Source organism: Cicer arietinum, chromosome 7 (genome assembly GCF_000331145.2).
Source record: "Cicer arietinum cultivar CDC Frontier isolate Library 1 chromosome 7, Cicar.CDCFrontier_v2.0, whole genome shotgun sequence".
Lineage (NCBI taxonomy): Eukaryota > Viridiplantae > Streptophyta > Magnoliopsida > Fabales > Fabaceae > Cicer > Cicer arietinum.
In genome coordinates this window covers 57075868-57088884 of record NC_021166.2, presented here as the reverse complement: position 1 = coordinate 57088884, position 13017 = coordinate 57075868, and the positions used below count along the sequence as shown (strand labels likewise).

The 13017-nt window shown below is 34.3% G+C and overlaps 1 protein-coding gene across 2 annotated transcripts in view; it reads right to left on the bottom strand.

The window, feature by feature from the left end:
• LOC101510434 (E3 ubiquitin-protein ligase SPL2) overlaps positions 1-4406 on the bottom strand; it is a 5119-nt gene extending 713 nt beyond the window's left edge. The window contains exons 1-6 of one of the 2 annotated variants that reach the window (XM_073363804.1): positions 3909-4406; positions 2948-3049; positions 2465-2635; positions 2210-2331; positions 642-761; positions 3-394 (exon numbers count right to left, since the gene is read on the bottom strand). In XM_073363804.1, the coding sequence (XP_073219905.1) occupies positions 97-394; positions 642-761; positions 2210-2331; positions 2465-2635; positions 2948-3049; positions 3909-4274 (1179 nt within the window). In that variant the 5' untranslated portion in view covers positions 4275-4406 and the 3' untranslated portion in view covers positions 3-96. The remainder of the gene's footprint in view (positions 1-2; positions 395-641; positions 762-2209; positions 2332-2464; positions 2636-2947; positions 3050-3908) is intronic. The other variant, XM_012718644.3, reaches the window with a different exon arrangement.
• Positions 4407-13017: the final 8611 nt, after the last annotated feature.

Genomic DNA, 13017 nt, shown 5'->3' with positions numbered 1-13017 from the left:
TACAATAACAGATCTATCCAAATAAAATATAATCAATTCTCATCATCAGGCATGGAAGCCTCCTGCCAGTGATAAGAACAACCAGCCTCTGTCTACTCAAGATTCGAAAATTCGAACTGAATCGTGAACCTCCTGACGACAAACTGGACACTTGGGTGCCACTTCACTTTCAACTGACACGGCACACCCTTGGCAACATACAAGATGCCCACATGGAATAAACACAGAACGCCTTCTCCTCATCAGGCATATAACGCATAATTGTCCATCTGGAACATCTTCAATCTCATCATCTTGCTGAGAATTAACCTCAACGATTGTTTGCCTTTGTTGCTGGAGCTGCCTTCGTTGCTTCCATTGCTTCCATCTATTCCAGTTCCTGAGAAATTGAAAACTTGACTTCAAATCAATTTTAACCACTAAAAATATTATCATTTTGCCATTCTGATTATTATCAATATTAAAGCCATCATTGTGTGCCAACCAAATTATACAGCTTCTCTATTGGTTGATCATGACAAATATTATCTAACAGAAGTCATAGGATATTCTAAAGTCAGTCATGATTAATGAAATTCAAAACATGACATAAACAAAAAGAACAAAAAGGTTGAATGGATTGGTTAAGAAAACCAACATACTTCACAACTGCATAGCTGAGGATCCCAACTGACATTGAACCAAGAACAATGCCACTCCAAAACAGTATTTTCATTTTGAATGAAAGTTCTAAAATCATCTGCTCTTTACTCAAGTCAGACCTACAAAAAACATGAATCATTTTGTTAGGAATCTATAATATTCTAACACATTTGATGATATTTTGAGTTATATGTACTCAAACATGCAACTGGGAGAAAAAAACAAGATGCCAACTCTCCTCTCATGCTCACCAAAATAAATAAAAATAAATTAAAAATTGAAAAAAAAAACAGAACAAAATGGTTGTAATTCTACCAGCTCTGGTGCAAAGATACTTCATTTTCCTCCTGTATCATTCTCAATAAGCCCTGATAACTCCGATATACCATGAATATGTATCGATGAAGTATCGGAGACCATTTTGTTAAATAAATAAATTTTGATACTCTTTTGATAGCGATACGCTCTATTTACACACCCCAACACACAGTCGACATGTCTGACTCTTACTCTTCACCTATGAAGTACGGATACCTTGGAGATTAGGCGTGTCCGACCCGCATCGGTGTCTGATACCTGTACGACACTTGTGCAACACGTGTTGGACTACTCAGACAAGTGTCCCAAAAAAATCTTTTTTCTTCTTTGCTTCGACACTCCTTGGACACGTCTCAAGAAACTTGTACGGAGATAAAAGATGTGTCGAAGTAGAGGATGATCGTAAAGGGTTGAAGACATTAAATTTGATTACATTATTTTTAGCTTTTCGGTATAGTAGACAGATGGTGAAAAACTATAATATTTTGTTTAAAAACTTTTTTGTAGTGAATAAATTGCTCAATTTAGATCTTTTATAGATAATGTGCAAATTTTATTTATTAATAATAAATAAATAATTATTTATGTATCGGTGTCCTAAATTTTTGAAAGTAGCAGTGTCAATGTCTCTGTGTTGTGTCAGGTGTCCATGTCGGAGTCTGTTTCATAGCTCTTCACATCTCAGATACATACTTTTATGTTAAATGTTGAAACTCTAACTCGTTAACTGCAAAAAATACATTTTTTATTTTGTCATATACAAATTTATATCTTTACCCATTCAGCTAACAATCTCCATTTTTCTACTTACATATTAATTACAAAATATGCATATGCAATTTATATCATCACGTCACAATTTCTTCACCAATATTCAACTTCCATCACTATTTTTGGTCATCATCACTGAACTTCAAAAGTTTAAAGTATACTTATTACTTATTATATTTTGTGATTTTTTTTGTCCTAAATGTACAGTATCTTATATTTTCAAGGAAAAACGCATTGCAGTATCGAATATCGTACCAATACTCTATCATATCTGTTCATCAAAATCTACCGGTAAACTGACATTTCCCATAATATCTATCCAACTAGACCACCAGCAGTACATAAAAGGAACAGCATTAAGCTACCGTAAAATGAAACAATCCTTACTATTATTACCCAACATATGACAAATACAAAATGGTGCATGGTTTCCCATGATCAACGTTTTAACAGTTTATTTCAAGGAAAATAAACTTACAGAAAATATGGCAGGTCATTGCATGACTTGATTTCAGCAATTCCGTTTCTTAAACTGCAGAGGCCTACAGCACTGATATCCTTTCCCAAGGGAAGAATTTTCTCTTCATCCAGTAGTCCAACCTGCAGGAAAAAAACATCATATGTTAACATTTCAATAAATCTGATATACCAACTAGCACAAGTGTTGAGCATGAACAGAACCAAACTTTATGCTATCATTGCAAAAAAAAAAGTAAATGGTATATTAACTTACTGGATACTCATGCCCAAAAAGTGCTTGCAAGAAAGTATAAACAGGAGGATTTATGGGTTGCATTTTATGATATACTGTTGTCAGAGGTAAAGGATGCTTTGAGCCATCCATGCTGACAACAACATACTCGGCACTTGATCGCCGTCCCACATCAATGAGAACAAAAGGGACCTAAAATAAAAATATCATTAGAATATCTAGAAAATATTTAATAACTTCATTACTGTACTACTGTTGTCCCTATTATTGTATCTTAGAATGCTGTAGAGTATTTTAGGACTTAGATGATCCTTGAGAGTGGTTCCTATATTTCATGATTTGTTTCCTTATTTGATTATGGTGAAGACTGTCTACTATTAGTATAAACAGGATTTACAATTTTTTATTTTCTTAGCACATCATAAATATATATTTGTATATTATAATTATTCTTCAGAGTTGGATACAATATGAACCAAAATATGTAACAAAGTTATGCAATACCTTTCTTAATGATGTGGACTCTCGTCGTCTCCAAGATCTTGTAAATAAGGCTCGAATATCAGAAGTCCATCCAAATATGCCCCTCCATTCACTATATATACACTACATGACAATAAAATTAAAAATAAGTCTTCTAGTTCACAATTAAATTGCATGAAATTTAAGTTGGAATCAAATTTATAATCTTTTAAACAATGAAAAAAAATGTTACCTCCCCAAGACAAGAAAACTATTTATTCTAATGCCAAATGGATGGCTAAGTATCATCAAAAATACATTTTTCAAATTTCTTAAAATGCTGATAACCTACCAATTTTCTTTAAGACCATCATAGTCCATGAAAAATAAGAGCGCACATTGAGCTATCTTAGCCAAAAAGAGCTTGTAGACACATTATAAGCTATTTTCAAATAAAGCTGTATCTCAGAGTTTCAGTGCATGATTTGTATTATGGTGGGTTTGTCATAATCACAGTGAGCCACCGTGATTTTGAAAATTCTACTAGTTACATGTATGTTTGATTTCATGGTGGGATCGGCAAAATTCACGGTGGCTCACTATGAGTTTTCCACTCCTCATGCAAAGCTGACATGCAGCTTTTATAAAATCACTCTGACTCACCGTAATTCTGGCAAGGTCGTCGCGATGCCAAACATACACTTAAAATGGTTTTCGTTGTACTTTCCACCACCTTATATTTTAGTTTTGAATAAAGTGTGAAGTAATTTTTATCCCAAAATCACACTTTTTTTCATTTCCCGCGCTAAAACCTAAGAACAAATTAATCTTAACAAAATATGTTCCCATTTCCAAGGACTTGAATAATCATTCAACATCTATCCCAAGAATTCGAATCAAACCCTAAAAGTGGCGAATATCAAACCAAACAATAGAGTTTCCCGTGTTTAATCACGCATTAATCTTCATATAATCCAAGACTAAAAAAAAAAAAAAAGATTACCGTTTGAGTTCTCTGAATGATGACGCCTTTATCACCGGAGTCACGAGAAACCAAGACACCAGGCCACAAAGTTTTCCAACTGCCATCGACGGAGGACTTAGCGTCAACAGTACCACGGACAATTACGACTTTGCCATAATCAGAGTTTCCATCGCCATCTGAGTCGTTCTCATCGAGGATCGAGCGTAGGTCGGAGACGGAGAGGGAAGGAGCGCGGTTGATCTTACGTATAGCGGCGGAGGTGGTGAAGAATCTGCGAATGGATCGAACGGCGATGCAGGCTACGGTTAAACCTAAAACGGCGCCGTCGAAGGATAGCGCAAGTTGAGAAATAAGGGAGGCAAGTGCTTGTTCTTGAGAGGACATTGATCATTCATTCGTTCAAATCCGTCGCAACTGAAACGTTGTGTTTCAGATTGCATTTGTACCTTAACGCTTCGGATTAACTGTTACTGCTTTTTGGGACAAATCTTTGTATTTTTAGGGAAACTATTTTTTTGTTTATTAATTTGGAAACAAGAAATGCGTAGTAAATAGTAATTATTTCAAAATAAAATATTACAAAATATGTTTATATAACAAGATGAAAGATTATGATTGAATCAAGCTATAAAATTATAAGATATTTTTTTAAAGAACTTAATTTGTATATATAGTAGTGTAAATGTCTTATATTGTTAGTCAATTTAATAGGTCGAATTATTATAAATTTTTGATTTTTTGTTTTTTATTATAACTATGTAAAAGTTATTTTGATTAATTTATAGAGTGCATTGTAATTAAACTTTTTTTAAAATAAAGAAATATTTCATTTTTATTTTAATTATATTTGTGTATATATATGCTTTTTTAAAACATTATTTTATTAATAGATAAATAAATATTATGTTAAAAATAAAAAATTATTTTGATTAATTGTCAAAAAAATAAATTTAAAAAAACAAAATCAATGAAGATTATTTTTAATAGAAAAGAGAGAAGTATAAAATATTTTTTTAGAATATTAGTATATACAAATTAACTTTAAAGAATAGTTTTTTTTTAAATAGTAGATATTAGTAATTAATCGTTAAATTATATTAGAAGGAATAGTTAAATTTATGACATCTTGTTTCCAATTCCTCTAAATCACCTTTGTGACTCTCTTAAATTACTTACAAAGTGATATGGTTAAGTAAAATACGGATTCTAATTGAGCGTTAGAGTAAAACTAGTCTACATCTCTTATTTTAGTAATAAAATATAGGTAATTTAATTTAATTGAAAGTTTTAACTTTTTAAGCATGTATTTTATCTTGTTTTTGATAAATTAATCATTTATTTGCTTTTCATTTATTATAGTTAAATTAATCTTTTACGTTTAAAAACATTAATAGTATCTGATCCATTAAAATTAATATGATTTTTGTTTCCTATTTATAATTAATATCATAAAATTAGCAGCAAAAAATCAAATAAATAATATCATAAAAGGAAATTATGAGAGTTGAAAAAAGAAAGAATAATAAGTAGTTAATGGTATAATAGTTTTATTGATATTATAAAATGGTATGAAATATGTCAATATTTTTAGAATAATTTTTACTTTTTGGCATTGTGGTTCTTCATTTTCGTTATGAAACAAAATTGAGAAGCAAAATTGTTATCTTAAAAGTAGAAATGACTTATAATGACTGACTTGTTACTTTGAAATTCAATGTCTTTCTATTCTTGCGGTTGCAATATTATATTAATTAATTGGTATTTATTTGTTAATAAAACGAATATAAGTTGACGTTTAAACTTTTTCTTTTAGTATTGAATTCTAACGGTTATGGTATCCTATTAAATGAATGATTTTTACAATCAAAATAGGTTAATCTGAATAGGTTAGTATGTTAAAATACAGAGTTTTGATCATAATGATCGACTTGTTACCTTGAAGTAGAAATTCAATGTCTTTCATATTCTTACCGTTGAAACATTATATTAATTAATTGGTATTTATTTGTTAAAAAAAAACAAACGAATATAAGTTGACGTTTAAACTTTTTCTTTTAGTATTGAAACTTTTTCTTTTAGTATTGAATTCTAATGGTTATGGTGTCATATTAAATGGATGGTTCTTATGGTCAAAATAGGTCAGTATGTTAAAGTACAAGGTTTTGATCAAATAACTTCAATCTTAATTTTTTGAGATTTTTTAGTCTAATCCAAATAAGTTCGTTACTCATTTAGATAGCCCGTTACCCGCCTAACCACTTTTAAAAAAATAAAAATAGTAATCATTCAACACTTATATGTGAATAATCATTCACTTAGTTGGTTATATATATATTATATATTATCTTTAGTTGGTTATATATTTTTAACAATTAATTTCTTTATTTTCTTAAGTGAATAATCATTAACACTTTGAAAATGTGAACATTGCTCAAGGAATCTAAAAACACTTATTTTTTAGTGATATGATAACTATTTATCAATTTGTTTGAATTTGGTTTGAGTTTGGGACATGTTACACAAATATAGATTCATTTGTTTTATGCTAGATAATATCTCTAACTTTTGAACAATTTGAACTTATTTTAATTTGTATGCTCTTTTGAAAATTTTAAATTGAGTTTGTGTTAATTGGAAAATCCAAACTTAGTTTGTGTATAAAGAATAAACCATAATTATTTTTAAATGGATATTCAAATTGATTCATACTAAATGCTTAAGTATACCATAATATTTTTTAAACGGACATTGAAGAAAATTTTCAAGTTAAAAGAGTCGCAAAGAAATTAAAAATATAATTAATCAAAAAAATAAAAATAAATAAAAAGTGCAGGTTATCTGTCCAGTCCGCAACCCGTCTAAAGTGCAGGTTATCTGTCCAGTCCTCAACCCGTCCATTTTAACAACTCTATTCTTAATCGTGATTTCTCTAGAGTCTTGAGTTCATTTATAGAAATTTGTCACTATAACTGTTGTTTTTGAAATTCGAAAACCTTTGAAAACAATTTATGCCACCGAAAATATTATTGGGTTGAGTCGCGGACTAGGTCGCTCTTTTTAAGACGTTTCGAGGCACTGCCCAAAATTGTGCAAGGCAGACTATCAACAACGAAGTCCCCAGGATAAAACAGCTCAGATACTCTGTATCGGAGTTCTACTGCACTGTAGAAAACCGTTCTAGAATTACACCCTCAATATGGCAGTCTTACGACTGACACTCGTAATATGGCACAATGACCACTCGAAAGAGAAGAAAGAGATGAAGCAGTCAGAAGGGAGAGAAGAGAGAAAAGCGTCAGATACAAAGAGCTTTTGGTGTGTTTTTCCAACTGGGGAGAACCCTCTATTTATAGAGGAAATCCGCAACTGGATCTGAGAAATCCATGGATCATCAGAACATGCGCTCCAAGTAGTGGCCCTCAGAAACGTGCGCTCCAAACTCAGGGATTTGACCGAACAACAAGGAAACGTAAGACCAAAGATTAGGGTTTTGACCGGGCAAAACAGACGCACGAATTCAGGGAATAATACATCACGTAGCCAAAGCCAAAGCCAAGGCCAAGGCAAGCCAAGCCGGGCTGGGCTGGGTCGAGCCGGCCAGGCGGCGGCAACGCGCGCACGCGCGCGTGTGTGGTGGTCAATATTGCTTGCGTTCTCCCTCCTTCACAAAATTGGGGTGCCCCTTGGGGCCCTCCCCAAGTTCATTACCTCCATCTTATATACCCTACTAGTGTGTGGTATCCCTCCAATGTGGGACTTCTCAATTTTTTCAATTCACAACAACACTAGCTCTCATAAATGTCATCATTATTTCCAATAAACTTTCATTAAAAGCATCATCATTTCCAACAATCCCCCACTTGAATTTAAAAAATAGGTTTTAGAATAGCGTCAGACGCTTTTATAAGATTGTGCATAAACAAATGTGTCTCTTGACTTGAACATTCGCATAGCAAGTAAGATTCAGATTCAACAAGAGTGACTCGTAGTTTTGAACTATATCTCTGACATCAAACCCACACACAACCTTTTCATTAGGTGTATTCTCAAAAGCCCGTGCATTTAGGACCATGCACGTGTATCCCAGTCTAGTGAACGCTCTAGGAATTCTACCTCGAAATTCCATAGGAAGCGGCCCCCACTTCCACATTCACGTAGGTGAGTCTATCAAGAGTACTCCTGTAGCCACTAGGTACCCCACTCCATATAGAGTATAGATCTCATTAAGAGTTTCTATTATCTCATCCTTTTTCGCTTCAGGAATCATGCTTCTCATTTTAAACATAGCATGTTCATCTCATATCACTATGACTTGTTATTACCCATTGAACCTAATTCTTGGGATCTCCAGTCTTTTAGGTCGGGTTACCATCATAAGTGACTCATTTATCTATAGGCATTAGTCCCATCCTTTTGGATGTATTTTGGACTTTCTCTCTAGCTAATCCTTTCGTCAAAGGATCTGCATAAACAAAGGTGTCTTTCGACTTGAACCTTTGCATAGCGAGTAAGATTCAGATTCAACAAGAGTGACTCGTAGTCTTGAACTCTATCTCTGACATCATACCCACACACAACCTTTTCATTAGGTGTATTCTTAAAAGCCCGTGCATTTAGGGCCATGCACGTGTATCCCAGTCTAGTGAACGCTCTAGGAATTCTACCTCGAAATTCCATAGGAAGCGGCCCCCACTTCCACATTCACGTAGGTGAGTCTATCAAGAGTACTCCTATAGCTAAGTACTCCACTCTACATAAGGTATATATCTCATTAAGAGTTTCTATTATCTCATCCTTTTATCGCTTCAAGAATCATGCTTCTCATATAAAACATAGCATGTTCATCTCATATCACTATGACTTATCATTACCCATTGAACCTAATTCTTGGGATCTCCAGTCTTTTAGGTTGGATTACCATCATAAGTGACTCATTGATCTATAGGCAATAGTCTCATCTTTTTGAATATCGCTTCAGGAATCATGCTTCTCATTTTAAACATAGCATGTTCATCTCATATCACTATGACTTGTTATTACCCATTGAACCTAATTCTTGGGATCTCCAGTCTTTTAGGTCGGGTTACCATCATAAGTGACTCATTTATCTATAGGCATTAGTCCCATCCTTTTGGATGTATTTTGGACTTTCTCTCTAGCTAATCCTTTCGTCAAAGGATCAGCTAAATTTTCATCAGTGTGTACATGATCCACAATAGCAGCTCCTTTAGAAAGTAATTATCTAACTGTGTTGTGCTTACGACGTATTTGCCGTCTCTTACTGTTGTAATAACGATTCTCAACTTTTGCAATAGCCGCGGTACTATCGCAGTGGATCAACACAGCTGGTAACAGCTTTTCCCATAAAGGGATCTCTGCTAGCAAGCATCTCAACCAGCTTGCTTCTTCACTCGCATTAGCTAGTGCTATCATTTCAGACTCCATAGTGGACTGAGCCAATATCGTCTGTTTCTTCGATTTCCATGATACAACACCACCGGCTATGGTGAAAACATAGCCACTGGTTGCCTTGGAGTCATCTGATAAAGTGTTCCAATCAGCATCACTGTATCCTTCAAGGACGACAGGAAATCTTTGATAATGTAATCTGAGACTCATGGTCCTTTTAAGGTATCTCATGACTCTTTCGATAGCGTGCCAATGCTCCATACTAGGTCTACTAGTAAACCTGCACAACAATCCCACGACATAGGCAATGTCGGGTCTAGTACAATCGGTGGCATACCTGAGGCTACCAATGATGCTCGCATATTCAGTTTGTCTAACACCTTCACCAGAGTTCTTGAAAAGTTTCACACTTGGATCACATGGTGTGCAAGCAGGTTTACAGTCAAAGTAATCATATTTCTTTAGGATCTTTTCAATATAGTGAGATTGATCCAAAGAAATTCCCTTTTCTGACCTAGTAATCTTGATTCCAAGGATTACACTCGCTTCTCCGAGGTCTTTCATATCAAAGTTGTTGCTCAACAGTGATTTCACATTATTTACAACATGAATGTTTGAACCAAATATGAGTAAGTCGTCTACATAAAGACATATGATAATGCAAATGTCATTTTCATATTTGTAGTAAATACATTTGTCACTTTCATTCACTTTAAAACTCATTTGACATAATCAAGTTATCAAATTTTTCATGCCATTGCTTAGGAGTTTGTTTAAGACCATACAAAGACTTATCTAACTTACAGACCTTGTCTTCTTGTCCATGAATTACAAAACCTTCAGATTGTTCCATATAAATTTCTTCTTAGGTCACCATTTAAAAAGGTTGTTTTAACATCCATCTGGTGTATCACCAGGTTATGAATAGCCGCAAGTGATATAAGCACCCTAATGGATGTTAGTCTAGTGACTGGTGAGAAAGTGTCGAAAAAATCTATATTTTCTCTTTGTCTAAAACCTTTGGCTACAAGGTGTGCCTTGTATTTATCAACAGATCCATCGGGTTTCAGTTTCTTTTTCAAGATCCATTTACAACCTATTGGTTTGCAACAAGGATGCAAGTCTACCAGATGGCAGGTCTTGTTAGATTCTAGAGAATCCATTTCATCGTTTATAGCTTCTTGCCATAGATCTGCATCCAAGGATGACATAGCTTCTTTAATATTCGCAGGATCCTCTTCTAAATTATAGGCCATGTATTCTGGTCCATAATCTTTACCAATTCTTACTCTCTTACTCCTTCGAGTTTCTGTTTCGTCTTGTTTGTTGTTTTCAGTGCTTGTTGTCACAGGAACTTGACTAGGTTCGCTGCCCCCACTATTTCTTGATTTGAAAGGGAATTTATTTTCAAAGAAGTCAACATCATTTGATTCTATGATCACTTTTACATTTAGGTTATAAAACCTATACGCTTTGTTGTTTATTGCGTACCCAATGAATGCACATTCATAGGCTCTACTTGTGAGTTTAATTTACTTGGGATCGGGGATTCTGACATAAGTCAGACAACCCCATGTTCGAAGATAAGACAAGTTGAGCTGTCTTTTCTTCATTATCTCATAAGGAGATGTTTTTCTTTTAGAATTAGGAACTCTATTCAAAACATAGCAAACATTCAAAATAATTTCCCCCCACCAGTGAGACGCAACACCAGAATTAAGCATAATAGCAACAACTAATTCAGTAAGAGTTCTATTCTTTCTTTCAGCTTTACCATTCATTTCAGGTGAATGTGGTGCAGTTGTTTCATGTACAATTCCTTAGGTTTTATAAAACTCATTAAACAAGCTGGAATCATACTATGTTCCTCTATCACTACGAAACCTCTTAATCTTTTTGCTAAATTGATTTTCTATCTCAGTCACAAATATTTTAAACATGTCAAGCGCTTCACTTTTATTTTTCATGAGATATACGTAAGTAAAGTCAGAACAATCGTCAATAAAAGTGATGAAATAATGTTTTCCATTTTTGGTTAGCGTTCCGTCAAGTTCACATATGTCAGAGTGTATTAATTCTAGAGGTTCAGATTCTCTAACTATTGATTTATGGGATTTCTTAGTTATTTTGGCTTGACTGCAAAAATCGCATTTTGCAAAATCATTAATAGATAATTTTGGAATCAAGCTTAAACTACTTAAGTTTGAAATCACATGTTTATTCATATGACAGAGTCTAGCATGCCAAATATTAAAATCACACAACATGTAAGCAGAAGGAGACATCTTATTCATTTCAACATTTTATTTAAACATGTCATCAGTGGCGTACCCTTTCCCAACAAAGATACCATTTTTAGAAATGGTGTACAAATATGGCCCTATAGACTGAGTAAACCCTGTCTTATTGAGAAGAAACTCTGAGACCAGATTCTTTCTTATTTCTGGAGTGTGCATGACATCCTTCAGAATTAAGGTCTTTCCAGAGGTGAATATTAGTTCCACATCTCCAATTCCAGCAACATTAGTGGTGTAAGAATCTCCCAACAACACTTTCTTATCTTCAGCAGCAGTGTATGTTTTAAACATAGCACGATCATAACAGACATGGCGTGAGGCGCCAGTGTCTATCCACCATCCATCTGATCCACCAACAAGGTTGATCTCAATTATCATTGCAACGGATTGCTCTTCAGTCAGGTTAGTCTGATTTACAGCGCCTGGTTTGTTCCTACACTTGCGTGCCATATGACCCTCTTTCCCATAATAGAAACAGAGAAAGGGGAGAATGCCATTTCTAGGAGGTGTTGGCTGCCTAGCAATTGGGACCCTTGGAGGGTTCCCATTCTTGTTGTTGTTCTTTGAAGTGTGATTCTGATTCTTCAGTTGTTTGCCGTTTGGCTTCAGAACGGCTCTGAGGAATTTCTTTTTCTTGTTATTTGCCACAAGAAGAATTTCATCTTTCTGGTCTTGCTTTCGAGATTCCTCCTCAATTCTAAGGCGGGTTATCAGACTTTCTAGAGAAAATTCTTTAGTTTTATGCCTAAGAGAATTTTTGAAATCTTTCCAAGCAGGGGGCAGTTTGTCAATAATAACAGCAATCTGAAACTGTTCATTTAGGGACATACCTTCAGAGATGATCTCGTGAGCAATTTTCTAGATTTCATGAGATTGAGCTTCCACTGATCTGTCATCTGTCATCTGATATTTGAGGTAGCGGCTAACAACATACTTTTTGGCTCCAGCTTCCTCAGTGTCGTATTTCTTCTTTAGAGCATCCCAAACCTGTTTAGCAGTATTTCTTTCGGGACTGTAGTAATCATACATATCATCAGCAAGTCCATTCAAAATATAATTCTTACATAAGTAATCATTATGTCCCCATTGGGTTAATTCAGCAGCTATTTTATCCTCTTCAGTTTGTTCACCTTATTCTGGCACAACAGGAACATCATCCTTCAGAACGTTGGCAAGGTTTTTCGTGGTCAGAAAAAACAGCATATTTTGTTGCCAACGTTTGAAATGACTTCCTTCAAACCGAAAAGGTTTGTTGTAGTCAGAAGCAAAAGAACTTGTCCCAGTAATTTCGTCGGTAGACATGGCAGTTCGAAAACGTCTTAAAATTGTTGTTTTCGAAATTCGAAAACCTTTGAAAATAATTTATGCCACCGAAAATATTACTGGGTTGAGTCGCGGACTAGGTCGCTCTCTTTAAGACG